Here is a 13,821-nt window from a genome sequence, read left to right as displayed (position 1 = left end):
CAATTGTACCTCCCCTTTTCACCACCTCCAAACACACAGAACAGCCCTTTCGCATCAGTCTCCCCATTAGGTCAGGGGGGGGGGGCGCAAGTGCTACCCCCATAGTGAAGATATAACAACCAATGACTGCAGCTTGTGGAGTATAATGGAGGAACCACCCCGGTAGATTCTGGAGGACTAATTCCGGTACCCCACCAGACCCAACGGACCCTCAAACAATATAACACCACAAATTACAGCAGGGTCAAGGGACCCAATTGTCATAGTCCTTGCCACAACTACAGTGTTAAGGCGTTATGTTACCCACTGGTTCAAGGTCATACAAACACTCCTAAATACAGAGTACGACCTCAGGGTCATCATTGTTCTTCCGCCTATGGCGCTTCTTCCTCCATGTTGATGGGGAAACTAGGGCATCCTGTCTGAGATCCAACACGATCTGCGATTTTTTATTTATTTATTTTTTATTTTTTTTCCCCTCTCTACTTGGATCCGCAGCTTGGCAGGTTACATAATATTGTATTCCTAATGAAGATCAGAGCTACCTCTTTCAGGGATGAATTGACGGCGAGCCTGCTGTACCTGCTGCGTAAAGTCCGGAGCGATCCATGCCCTCATAGTGTAGTGACTGTAGTTCTCTGACCTTATGAATAGCACCTTGATTACTGTAGTTTAGGGACGAGGGGCCGCAACCAGCACTTAAGTTCCATATTCGGGATCTTGGTAGACTCTGCCACTCCCACAAGCCGTATGTTATTGTGCCTTGTGTACGCCTCCAAGTCCTCGACCTTGGCCTGCACAGAACTCCGCAGTTTATCCATTTTTGTGTGTGATTGAACTCTCATTCAGAGCTTCCTCCGTATCAGAGACCTTTTTCTACACTGTGTCCAACCTTTCTGTTTGCTTGTTCAAACGTTTCGGTCATCCTATCCATTCAGATGAAAAGTGCAACAATTTTTCAATCAATTTTAGTCAAACTATGTTGCATCGCCGCCAGGATCTGTTTTAGATCCGTGTCCACAGGTGGGTCATTGGACTCCAATCCAGATTCAAAGGCGTTTTTGTCCAGCTCCTGCTGCCTGGGCATGCTGTGTGGTTCAATCTTTAGTTTTGACTGATTTGTTTGGTTCTCCCAATTTTTAAAGTCGTATAGATTAAAGGATGTAATTTTCCCGCCACATGTGATCAGCAGGCACAGGCCTGAGTGGCCGGGTTCACTCCATAATGCAACAGAAAAGTGTGTAGTCACTGTTTTGGGGCACTCACCGGTACCTTCATGCGATGGCAAGTTCCTACCAGCGAGGCCCAAAACATGCCCTTGCTGTGCCTGCCCCTGCCCTCCCCACATCATGGAAAGGCTTCTGCCTGCGGCCCTGGACGGATAGGAAACAGTGGCCCCTGCTCTCTCAGGCGCCCGCTGCACACTGTCCTCTCCTCACAGCGGCCTCACCATACTCGTTGCAGGGGCTGCAGGATCACAGTGCCGAAAAGGCTTCAGCCTGCTGCCCAGTTGGGGTGGTCAGGTATGCGGCGGCTCCCACCGTCTTGGGCGCCCTCCGCGCACAGTGGTCTCCTCACAGCGGCCTCACCGCACTCGTTCCGGGGGCCATAGGATCACAGTGCCGACTCCTCACAGCACCACTCAGTCCTCTGCACAGTGGGAGGAGCCGTGAGTCAACGGTCCAAGGTATTCTTCTTCGTCTCTCTGCGCCTCTGATCTCTGCAGCAAACCCAGCTGCCGTCATCCAGCAAGTCTCCGGATAGCCGGGGAGGTGATTTTGAGGGATATCTCGGTACAAGGAAGCAGGATTTGGTCAGGACTGAAGCTGGGCTCATGGAGCTCTCCTAAAGCGTGACCATCTTGGAGCCAGGCAAGCTCTGCCCCCACATGAAGTTATAGTTAGGTGTTGCATATGAGCTAACAATTAAAAAACAAAACCCCACTGAAATTTGCAAGTTATAATGTAGGAAGCTAACTATAATTTATGCTCCCGCCATGCACAGCTTATGACCTCTCATACTGCATCACTTATGACATATTAAATGAAATCTAGAGGGTGTGGACTTGCTGTCCCAATCATTCCACGGCAAAATAAATAATTATGCTTCATGGTTGATTTCCTTCAGTCCCAGGTAAATACTATATTATGTAATCTCACATCTACCTCAACATATTTTGAAGTGTATGGTGCCAGTGGCAGCTCCTTTATGGCGACTGGGATTGGCATTGTATCAGTTCCAAGACGACTGCCTCATCAAGGACCCTTTTTCGTCAAGCTCCATGTGCAATTCAAGCAAACAAAGATCTTCTGTTGGCTTAGAACTTGCTTTCAACAACATAAAATCCAGGCTCTCTCCTATAGCAGACTTCATCTTTCTGGGTGCCAGAATTGTCATAGCCCAGGGAAAGCGCACCGAAGCTCGTGGCCTTTGCTTGTCATATTGAATCCCGAAGCAGTGAACCTGAAAACTAAAACTGCTCCCATGCTCCATATCTTCCTGCATCTAGCTCCTGCCATGATCAATTCAAGAACAGCTGAATGTCCAGCAGCTTCAGGTCGTGTGGGTATCTCATCATAATCTCTCTGTTTAGCAGGTCAGCAATAAGATATGTGCAGGCCATCCTCTAGCCTCTTTAGCTCCTCTGCTGTTCATCAAGAGTGACTACTTGGCTGTGTGGTGGTTAACTGCTTCCCTCCAGAACTTGCGGCTCCCAGTGGTGGTCCGCATCTACAACAGTACCATTGGGCCGTCTATCGTTGGAAGTTCAGCATATATGGCACGGGACTTCGAGGTGGAACATAGACACATCAGCCTACCATGTGCCAGTAATAGATAATGTGTGCAGCATCCCTCAGCAGGCACCAGACTTCAAATCGCAACTGAAAAACAAGTAACTGTCTCTTGTGTTTGTGTTTTGGGAAAGTCTATGGTGAGACCTGTTTCCAATGTGCCTGAACATTCAGGGACCAGTCAGCAGTGGGGCAGATGTTGCCTGAAACCTGTCCCCTTAAACTGAGTCTCATTGCTGCCAACTACTATTTTTTCTGTGGTCCTGCTGTGATAGTCTTAATTCTCCAGTCTGGGAAAGACTCCTTTAGAAGAAAAACTACAGTTCTCCAGCATTTATCTCTCATTGATCCATGTACGAGCTGCTCACCTTACCTCTGATAGATCTAAATTTTATGCACATGGGGCGTGCTCTGAAAATCTGCCAGTGCCTGCCTCTGAATTTGAACTGTCTCCACCTCATTGGCTAGAGTTTGAATCTCATAATCAGGTAGACAGGACTACAAGTAGTCTTTGTCTACTTTCCATGCTAATTGAGTGTAAGTATCAGACTGCTATGGAAAGATTGACTACTCGAAACATTCAGCCTGACCACTGGGAATAGGTGAATCCTGTGAATTTATGAACGGTAGCAAAGTAGTGTGTTACGTGGTACGTAAACACAACCCTGTAGGTGGGCACACTTATGTAGCTCAGCGTGGCTGATTCAAAAGAAAGTTCAAATCCATAAGTTTGCGAAATTTGCGTATATTTAATGAGTTCAAAAGTTCATTATACCAGGCGTTACATCACGCCATATATTCAATTGAAAGTAATCCAATAACATGTGGTTCAAAGTATGCTCCGATGCATTTCGGACTCGTGTAGTCCTTTGTCAAGGAGCACTCTGGGAAGGATACAATAACATCATTTTAGATCAACGAGAAATGGACAGCAGTAAGGTTGTGCGCATGCGGTGAAAAATGTGATAAGAAGAAATGAATACATGCGGTTTGAAAAAAGTGAATACATGCGGTTTAAAAAAGGGTATGGTTTCCTAATCATGCGGTCGTTGTGAACAGTGTGAGTCCGTGGTTCTAAAAACATATAATCGGGAACACATGCGGGCGTGATAAACAATTAGGGCGCTTTTTAGTGCGTGCGGAAAGTTAAATAGATAGTTCCCTGAATAAGAGGTGCAAAAATGTGAAAAATGTGACAAGTTTAAAAGAAATGTGAAAGGTTCAAACGCAAATGATCATGCAATGTGAAAGTGTCTTACGCTTCCACATCAGTATACAGCTCACATCAGTGCTGCAAGGAACGGTAAAACAATCCATTAACGATTGTGAACAAGCGAAAACGCTTGAAAAAACGATAAACTAAACCGACTGGCGGTGATGGTGACTTACTGTGGAGGTTCGAAAGAAGTGGACTACGTGTCTCGGGCTTCGCGTAGGTACTGCGGAGTTCGAGGGGAAGTGTTGGGTGATAGAAATAAAGAAGAGACATCCCGTTAAAGGAAAAGTCAAAGCGGCCATCTTGTAGTGGTAAAAGTGAAAACACCGTGGGATGTGTTATAATGGTATTATCATAACTTGTGAAAAATAACAATAAACATGCAGAATGCGGGTTCAACGTATCAGGCAACCTAATAATAGGTAGCAACTCAGTTCAGTCCGATCATTAAGCCCGAAGGGCTTCAGAGATTGGAGTTTGTAAATCCACGATGTCTCGCGTTGTAAGAGGGTTTTATTATTGTCTCTGCCCTCGCAGGGGGTGACCATTTCCAATACCAAGTACTTCAGCTGGGCTATGCTGTGGTGCGCCTCGTTGAAATGTGTGGCCAAAATAGACTTGGTGTTCTTGGTTCTTGGTGCGGACTACACGAGTCCGAAATGCATCGGAGCATACTTTGAACCACATGTTATTGGATTACTTTCAATTGAATATATGGCGTGATGTAACGCCTGGTATAATGAACTTTTGAACTCATTAAATATACGCAAATTTCGCAAACTTATGGATTTGAACTTTCTTTTGAATCAGCCACGCTGAGCTACATAAGTGTGCCCACCTACAGGGTTGTGTTTACGTACCACGTAACACACTACTTTGCTATCATTATTGGACGTATTCTGGCCAGTTACGTCACCTGTTGGAGCACCTTCATCTTTCTTCACCACATCAACCGCCCCATACAATTTGTGTTTATCTCACATTGCTGTGCGCCTAAGCCTCTTTTTCAGTTCGACATCTACTTCCACTGCCCGGCAGGCTGGCAGCACGCCCCTTGGATCATCGTTCATAATGCAATACGAAGACATCTCTAAATCCACCGAAGCACATGCCGAAACATTGGCATTTGACTCTGACGCAACGGAAAGGATCTACGCATTGATCAACGATGACTTAACCCAAACACCCACAAGCAGAACAAAGGAACAATGTATCAAGCAATTACTCTACTTGTCGAAACGTCGCGTAAATCAAAAACTTCACGCGAATACACTAATTAAGTATCACAAATCACTCCGTATTCCCCGCGGCCTCCGCATTGCGCTAAAGCCTTCCCTCTGTAAGAACTCCAAAGCCTTTCTTGACAGATGGTACGCCATTCTGAACAAGTGCAGTCTGGACCTGATCTTGCTGATCATTGAGCGATTGTCAGGCATCCTCCAAGAGCTGTCTTTGGAGATTAGCACCGCTGAAAACGAACTCAAAGATCTCATGACCCCTGAGGAACTAGGTACAACATTGGAAGATATCAACCGACAAATCGACCGTCATACCAGGGAGATCAACGAACGAAAGTTACGCAAATTTCGGCGTGACACCTTAGACTATAAGCTTGGGGAAGTCTACACTTGGGCGGAAGTTTACGCCCAACGACGAAGAAACAAACCGTATTCTCAGAATACCGACACTTCATCCTCAGACAGCGACACCACCAACCGCCCTCCAAGACATCAACCAACGGAACGCACAAGCTCTAAAGATCGACCGGCTCAAGCATCTACCTCATCTACAACCACCGCGGAGCCTTTTTTAGATTTAGGCCCAGACAGAACCGACGACCCCTACGGGGCAAAAGATCAAAGAAAGAACAACGGAAAGAGTCAACCTCAAAACAAACCCAAAACGAGGAAGAATCGTTAGTCATAAACATTTCTGACACCAACCTTACACCTTACGAAATCAGAACTCTACAAAAAGGCATGTCATTTATCCCAACCAGCAACACCAACCTACTTGAACTAGAAGTCAGCACGTTTAAACTCACCAGAAAACTACGTCTAAAACACTTTTTTGAAAAAGTCTTGGAACCAATGGTGGAAACCAAACCGGATCAACTACTGGGCTTACGACCCACAAGTAACTACATGCCTCCAAGCAGCCACAAGAGCATTGATCATTTTGAAACCCTAGTCCGTCAAGACATCGCCAAGATCAATTATAACAAAACCAAACACAGGAATATCACCAATAAGGAACACGACACCTTGAAGAACATTGCGAACAACCAATCTATCAAATGTTTAAAAGCGGACAAGGGTGGTGCCCTAGTTATTCTCAACGCGGATCTCTACATTCGCAGAGCCAGAGAACACGTCTTCGACGTTGAAACTTATTTGCCACTGGAGGGCAACCCCACCAAGGAGTATAAAACCTTGTTACTTAACATCATTGAAAATGCTAGAGAGAATGACATCATCGATGATAGAACTAAGCGATACTTGACCGTGGAACACCCAAAAAGTCCTACTCTTACCATGCTGCCCAAGATACATAAGAACTTAATGGATCCACCCTTCAGGCCCATCGTGTCTACACGGGGGTCAATTCATGAACCCACCGGGAAATTTATTGACCGCCACTTACAACCTATGGTGACAAACTTAAAAAGCTACATTCGTGACACCACCGACTTCATCAACAAATTAAACACTGTTGAAATCAAGCAAGGTGAACAAATCTTACTATGTACAGCTGATGTTAAGAGTCTATATACCTCCATTCCCCATGCTGGGGGAATTGAAGCCATTGAATCAGCCTTACTAAAATCAGACATTGCAGATCCATTGAAAACCTTCATTCTAGAACTCATGATTTTTACCTTGTATCACAGTTACTTTTGTTTTGAGAACCACTGGTATTTACAAATGTCTGGGATGGCAATGGGCAATTGCGCCGCGCCGACATACGCGAATATCTACATGGGCAATTTTGAAGTCAACCACATTGAAAAGAACGCGGATTGGAATGACAACCTTAAATTATACGCATGATATATTGATGACCTTTTTTTCATGTGGACTGGTTCCAGGGAGCACCTGGAATCAGCTTTATCCACACTGAATACCATGGATGACCGTATTGAGTTTACCTGGAACATTTCATCTACAGAAATTACATTCTTGGATGTACTCATAAGACTCACAACAGACGGCATGGAAACAGATTTATACCGCAAGGAAACAGATCGCAACAACACCCTGCTTTACAGCAGTTTCCACCAAGACTCCCTCAAAAGACATCTTCCATTCAGCCAGATGCTGAGAATCACCCGGATAGTATCAGACGAACACAGAAGAGACATTCAAATTCAAACGATGGCCTCTAGGTTTTCTACCAGAGGTTACCCCGAAAACATTGTTAAAGAAGCACAAGATAGAGCACTCACCATCCCAAGAACTGAAGCTTTGAAAAGCAAAAAAAAGGATTTGAATCCCAGATTGACACTGGTCTCTAAATTCTCCACTGTGAGTAAGGTGTACAAAAAAATCATTCTAAGACACTGGCGAATTTTGTCGTCGGAACCGGATTTCGGAGATCTCTTCAAGGATCCTCCGATTTTTGCTTACAATCGACCCATGAACATTGGAGAAATTTTATCAAAACCCACTGACAGACCGAAGAAACACACTGGCACACGACCCTGTCATCATTGTAATAATTGTAACAATGTAATTGGAGGTAATATTATCCATCACCCGATGAAAGGATTTGCGATCCCTTTAAAAGTAGATGCCACCTGTGATTCAGCCAACCTGATTTACTTACTAAAATGCCCGTGTGGAAAGATCTACGTTGGCAAAACCAGTAGAAAAATAAAGATCAGACTTAACGAACACAAATCAAACATCCGCACCAAGAACACCAAGTCTATTTTGGCCACACATTTCAACGAGGCGCACCACAGCATAGCCCAGCTGAAGTACTTGGTATTGGAAATGGTCACCCCCTGCGAGGGCAGAGACAATAATAAAACCCTCTTACAACGCGAGACATCGTGGATTTACAAACTCCAATCTCTGAAGCCCTTCGGGCTTAATGATCGGACTGAACTGAGTTGCTACCTATAATTAGGTTGCCTGATACGTTGAACCCGCATTCTGCATGTTTATTGTTATTTTTCACAAGTTGTGATAATACCATTATAACACATCCCACGGTGTTTTCACTTTTACCACTACAAGATGGCCGCTTTGACTTTTCCTTTAACGGGATGTCTCTTCTTTATTTCTATCACCCAACACTTCCCCTCGAACTCCGCAGTACCTACGCGAAGCCCGAGACACGTAGTCCACTTCTTTCGAACCTCCACAGTAAGTCACCATCACCGCCAGTCGGTTTAGTTTATCGTTTTTTCAAGCGTTTTCGCTTGTTCACAATCGTTAATGGATTGTTTTACCGTTCCTTGCAGCACTGATGTGAGCTGTATACTGATGTGGAAGCGTAAGACACTTTCACATTGCATGATCATTTGCGTTTGAACCTTTCACATTTCTTTTAAACTTGTCACATTTTTCACATTTTTGCACCTCTTATTCAGGGAACTATCTATTTAACTTTCTGCACGCACTAAAAAGCGCCCTAATTGTTTATCACGCCCGCATGTGTTCCCGATTATATGTTTTTAGAACCACGGACTCACACTGTTCACAACGACCGCATGAATAGGAAACCATACCCTTTTTTAAACCGCATGTATTCACTTTTTTCAAACCGCATGTATTCATTTCTTCTTATCACATTTTTCACCGCATGCGCACAACCTTACTGCTGTCCATTTCTCGTTGATCTAAAATGATGTTATTGTATCCTTCCCAGAGTGCTCCTTGACAAAGGACTACACGAGTCCGAAATGCATCGGAGCATACTTTGAACCACATGTTATTGGATTACTTTCAATTGAATATATGGCGTGATGTAACGCCTGGTATAATGAACTTTTGAACTCATTAAATATACGCAAATTTCGCAAACTTATGGATTTGAACTTTCTTTTGAATCAGCCACGCTGAGCTACATAAGTGTGCCCACCTACAGGGTTGTGTTTACGTACCACGTAACACACTACTTTGCTATCATTATTGGACGTATTCTGGCCAGTTACGTCACCTGTTGGAGCACCTTCATCTTTCTTCACCACATCAACCGCCCCATACAATTTGTGTTTATCTCACATTGCTGTGCGCCTAAGCCTCTTTTTCAGTTCGAATTTATGAACGGTGCCATCGCTCGACAACTGTAGGCATAAGTATTTCTTTTTATCTTGCGTTCCAACACAATCCCTTCTCCTTTGCTTTTTTTTTTTGTCTCCGTCTCATATTTTCTTTCTCCATTTCGTCCCACTGTCTTCTGGTCCCTCCTACTTTCTTTCCCGCGTTTTAAGCAGTCCCCTTTCTTCTGTTGAATTCCGTCTGTACTTTAACCTCCGTTGGTTTGCCCATATCTTTTGTCTCCTTCTTGTCGCTTGGTCTCCCTCTCTTCCCTGTATTTTCGGTGGAAAAATTGAAGTCAAGAGAAACTTAAGGATAATTTCAGTCGATAGTGGCATTGGCATTAAAACTAAAACGATTAACCCTTCCATTCAGCTGCTACTTCACCTCATATCCTATTAACTAATACTAACAAAAACCTCAACTTTCACACTAATAGTGCCTTGTGAAGAGATCTATGCTTCAGATTGTTTGATGTGTGAAAGCTTTTGATGCAACACTTTCGAGCCTACTTGGCCATCTACTGCTTAATGCTGTCTGTACCTCAATAGAAATATGAGGACGGACACTGTGAACACCAGTACTGAAAAGAGAAAGCAGCTTTTTGGTTTCCCCAATAGAACAGCCAGGGGTGGGGCCCAAACCCAACCCTCTCAAGGAGATCCTTTTCAGGCCAATGTCGGTGAACATTTGCGAGATATGGGACAGTCGGTGGCCCTCGTTACATTCTCAGGGGGGGTGGGGGGGATGTATTATTTTGCATTAGGTTACTGAGAATAGCGCCAGTCACGGATAGAACCTCAGGCAGCATTCTCAGCATCCCCAACCTCAAATGTATAACATCCCACGACCCCCTGCCCGACCTCCCTCCAGCAGCAGAAAGCCCCGACCCCCATCCTGACGCTCTGCTTGGGACAGGGTTTTTACAAAATAAAATCGTATTAAATGAACTTTGCCAGTTTATTTTTCCATCTCTGGGTACAATTTAGTGAGGCGACGCTCCTCCGCCTTAATGGAGGAGCCGCCACTGATTATGACATACATCCTAGTGATAGAGCATTTTCTGGATAATGACCTCCACCCTAGGGATGGAGCATTGATTGGATTATGGCATTCACACCAATGAAAGGGCACTGATCGGTTATTACATACACACCAGTGATTGAGCATTGATCAGATTATGACATACACCCTAGTGATGGAGCATTGATCGGATTATGACATACACACTGGTGAGAGAGCATTGATTGGATGATGACATGCACAGTAGTGATAGAGCATTGATTGGATTATGACATATACCCTAGTGATGGAGCATTGATTGGATTATGACATACACACTGGTGATGGAGCATTGACATGCACAGTAGTGATAGAGCATTGATTGGATTATGGCATTCACACCAATGAAAGGGCACTGATCGGTTATTACATACACACCAGTGATTGAGCATTGATCGGTTATTACATACACACCAGTGATTGAGCATTGATCTGTTATTACCTACACACCAGTGATTGAGCATTGATCAGATTATGACATACACCCTAGTGATGGATCATTGATCTGTTATTACCTACACACCAGTGATTGAGCATTGATCGGTTATTACCTACACACCAGTGTTGGAGCATTGATCAGATTATGACATACACCCTAGTGATTGAGCATTGATCAGATTATGACATACACCCTAGTGATGGACACTGATCAGATTATGACATACACCCTAGTGATGGAGCATTGATCGGATTATGACATACACACTGGTGAGAGCGCATTGATTGGATGATGACATGCACAGTAGTGATAGAGCATTGATTGGATTATGACATATACCCTAGTGATTGAGCATTGATCAGATTATGACATACACCCTAGTGATGGAGCATTGATCGGATTATGACATACACACTGGTGAGAGAGCATTGATTGGATGATGACATGCACAGTAGTGATAGAGCATTGATTGGATTATGACATATACCCTAGTGATGGAGCATTGATTGGATTATGACATACACACTGGTGATGGAGCATTGACATGCACAGTAGTGATAGAGCATTGATTGGATTATGGCATTCACACCAATGAAAGGGCACTGATCGGTTATTACATACACACCAGTGATTGAGCATTGATCTGTTATTACCTACACACCAGTGATTGAGCATTGATCGGTTATTACATACACACCAGTGATTGAGCATTGATCTGTTATTACCTACACACCAGTGATTGAGCATTGATCAGATTATGACATACACCCTAGTGATGGATCATTGATCTGTTATTACCTACACACCAGTGATTGAGCATTGATCGGTTATTACCTACACACCAGTGATGGAGCATTGATCGGATTATGACATACACCCTAGTGATGGACACTGATCAGATTATGACATACACCCTAGTGATGGAGCATTGATCGGATTATGACATACACCCTAGTGATTGAGCATTGATCAGATTATGACATACACCCTAGTAATGGATCATTGATCAGATTATGACATACACCCTAGTGATGGAGCACTGATCAGATTATGACATACACCCTAGTGCTGGAGCATTGATCAGATTATGACATACACCCTAGTGATTGAGCATTGATCAGATTATGACATACACCCTAGTGATGGAGCACTGATCAGATTATGACATACACCCTAGTGATGGAGCACTGATCAGATTATGACATACACCCTAGTGATGGAGCACTGATCAGATTATGACATACACCCTAGTAATGGATCATTGATCAGATTATGACATACACCCTAGTGATTGAGCATTGATCAGATTATGACATACACCCTAGTGATGGAGCATTGATCAGATAATGACATACACCCTAATGATGGAGCACAGATCAGATTATGACGTACACACTGGTGCTAGAGCTTCGGTCGGATTATGACATACACCGTAGTGACAGAGCATTGATTGGTTTGTTTTGCAGTGAAAAGTCCAGGCCTGTTTAGTCGATTAATTCTACAATTCGTTCCCATAATTTCATTTTCTATTCAAATTTGGGCAGAGGCCACGTCTTGGCGCTTCTCCTCTTTTCCTATTGTTTGTGATTTCCGAACTTTGACGGTCTTCAGAAAACACAGCTATCAGAGGGGAGTAGTAGGGAGTATTCCGTTTTATACCTCAAGTGTAGCATCTTGGTTTCAGTTTATTCGTATATACCCTAATCTATTTTTCTTTCTTTTTCTTTTCAGGCCTGTTTCTTAGGTTTCGAAGTTGCCATGAAATGCCTTAACTGGCTTGCGCCAAATTTGTGATTACTCAGGAAGCAGTTCTTCGTTTTAAAGGATGAATTAGTACAATAATAGGAAAACGATGGAAGCTCGGCTGCTTTGAATGATGGAAATCACTGGTGAAATGAAAAATGTGTTTTAAATTAATTGTTTTGCCTTGATTTCAAACCAGCCATAACTGATTTTTGTCTTTTTTTAAACTTCACCAGGAGGTTGAAGTCCCAAACAAATCTGCTATTCAACCAAACCTACAGGAGAACTGATTCTGTGTAACATCACTGTGTATCATCCCAGAAGAGGGAACCCCTCTTTTGTTCTTCGACTGTTGACCATGTTGAACAACACAGCACTGGCTCGTGCCTGGTACCTTTGAAGTTGCTGCACCAGGTGTGCATAGGATAAATAACTGGGTAAAGTGGCTTGTTAGTTACATGAGACATGCATGTGCCAGCTAGGGCTTACATCTAAGCCTACTGCTAAATGCATTATGCATTTACCACTCAGGTACGTAGACTTTACTTCCATCAAATAGGACTTAATCAGTAGCCTCTACCTCCGAGCCTTGTGCCTTATAAGAGACTGTGATTGTTAGAGCTCATAGAAGACTTCTAGCGCTGCACTAGGGAACACGTGGCAGTGTGGAGGCTATGCCATAACAGTCTGGTTATTAATCACCTTACCAGCCAGATACAAGGCGTTACAACAAGCTTTTGGCGCTAAACTTACGGTGTAATTTACATATGAGACAATTGTGTCTAGAAACAATAAACACTTTAACTTTCTTAATGCTTTCGTTGTTTCACAGTTATTTCTATTTATTCATTCTCTCCTTATCTGCTCTTTCCAAGAGTCAGAGCTATTCTAAATAAGACCACGTTCATGAAACCGGTGTTAAAATCATATAACACCTAACGGGGCAAAGGCGACTTAATACAGATCAACCAGAAATCTTCAGTCAGCCACCTCCTACCTGACACACCCCAGCCAGAGCCCTTCAATCAGCCGCCTCCTACCAGACACACCCCAGCCTGAGCTCTTCAATCAGCTGCCTCCTACCAGACACACCCCAGCCTGAGCTCTTCAATCAGCTGCCTCCTACCAGACACACCCCAGCCTGAGCTCTTCAATTAGCCGCCTCCTACCTCACACCCCAGCCTGAGCTCTTCAATCAGCTGCCTCCTACCTCACACCCCAGCCTGAGCTCTTCAATCAGCCGCCTCCTACCTCACACCCCAGCCTGAGCTCTTCAATCAGCCGCCTCCTACCTCACACCCC

The 13,821-nt window shown here is 44.0% G+C and overlaps 1 protein-coding gene across 1 annotated transcript in view; it reads left to right on the top strand.

The window, feature by feature from the left end:
- SLC25A20 (solute carrier family 25 member 20) overlaps positions 1–13,332 on the top strand; it is a 69,649-nt gene extending 56,317 nt beyond the window's left edge. Inside the window, exon 9 of the mRNA XM_078661793.1 lies at positions 12,508–13,332. Within this exon, the coding sequence (XP_078517919.1) occupies positions 12,508–12,570 (63 nt within the window). The 3' untranslated portion in view covers positions 12,571–13,332. The remainder of the gene's footprint in view (positions 1–12,507) is intronic.
- The last annotated feature ends 489 nt before the right edge of the window (positions 13,333–13,821 follow it).

The sequence above is a fragment of the Lissotriton helveticus genome, chromosome 9, assembly GCF_964261635.1.
Source record: "Lissotriton helveticus chromosome 9, aLisHel1.1, whole genome shotgun sequence".
Classification (NCBI taxonomy): Eukaryota; Metazoa; Chordata; class Amphibia; order Caudata; family Salamandridae; genus Lissotriton; species Lissotriton helveticus.
The sequence above is the reverse complement of the archived record's forward strand: the minus strand, read 5'-3'. Positions and strand labels throughout refer to the sequence as shown.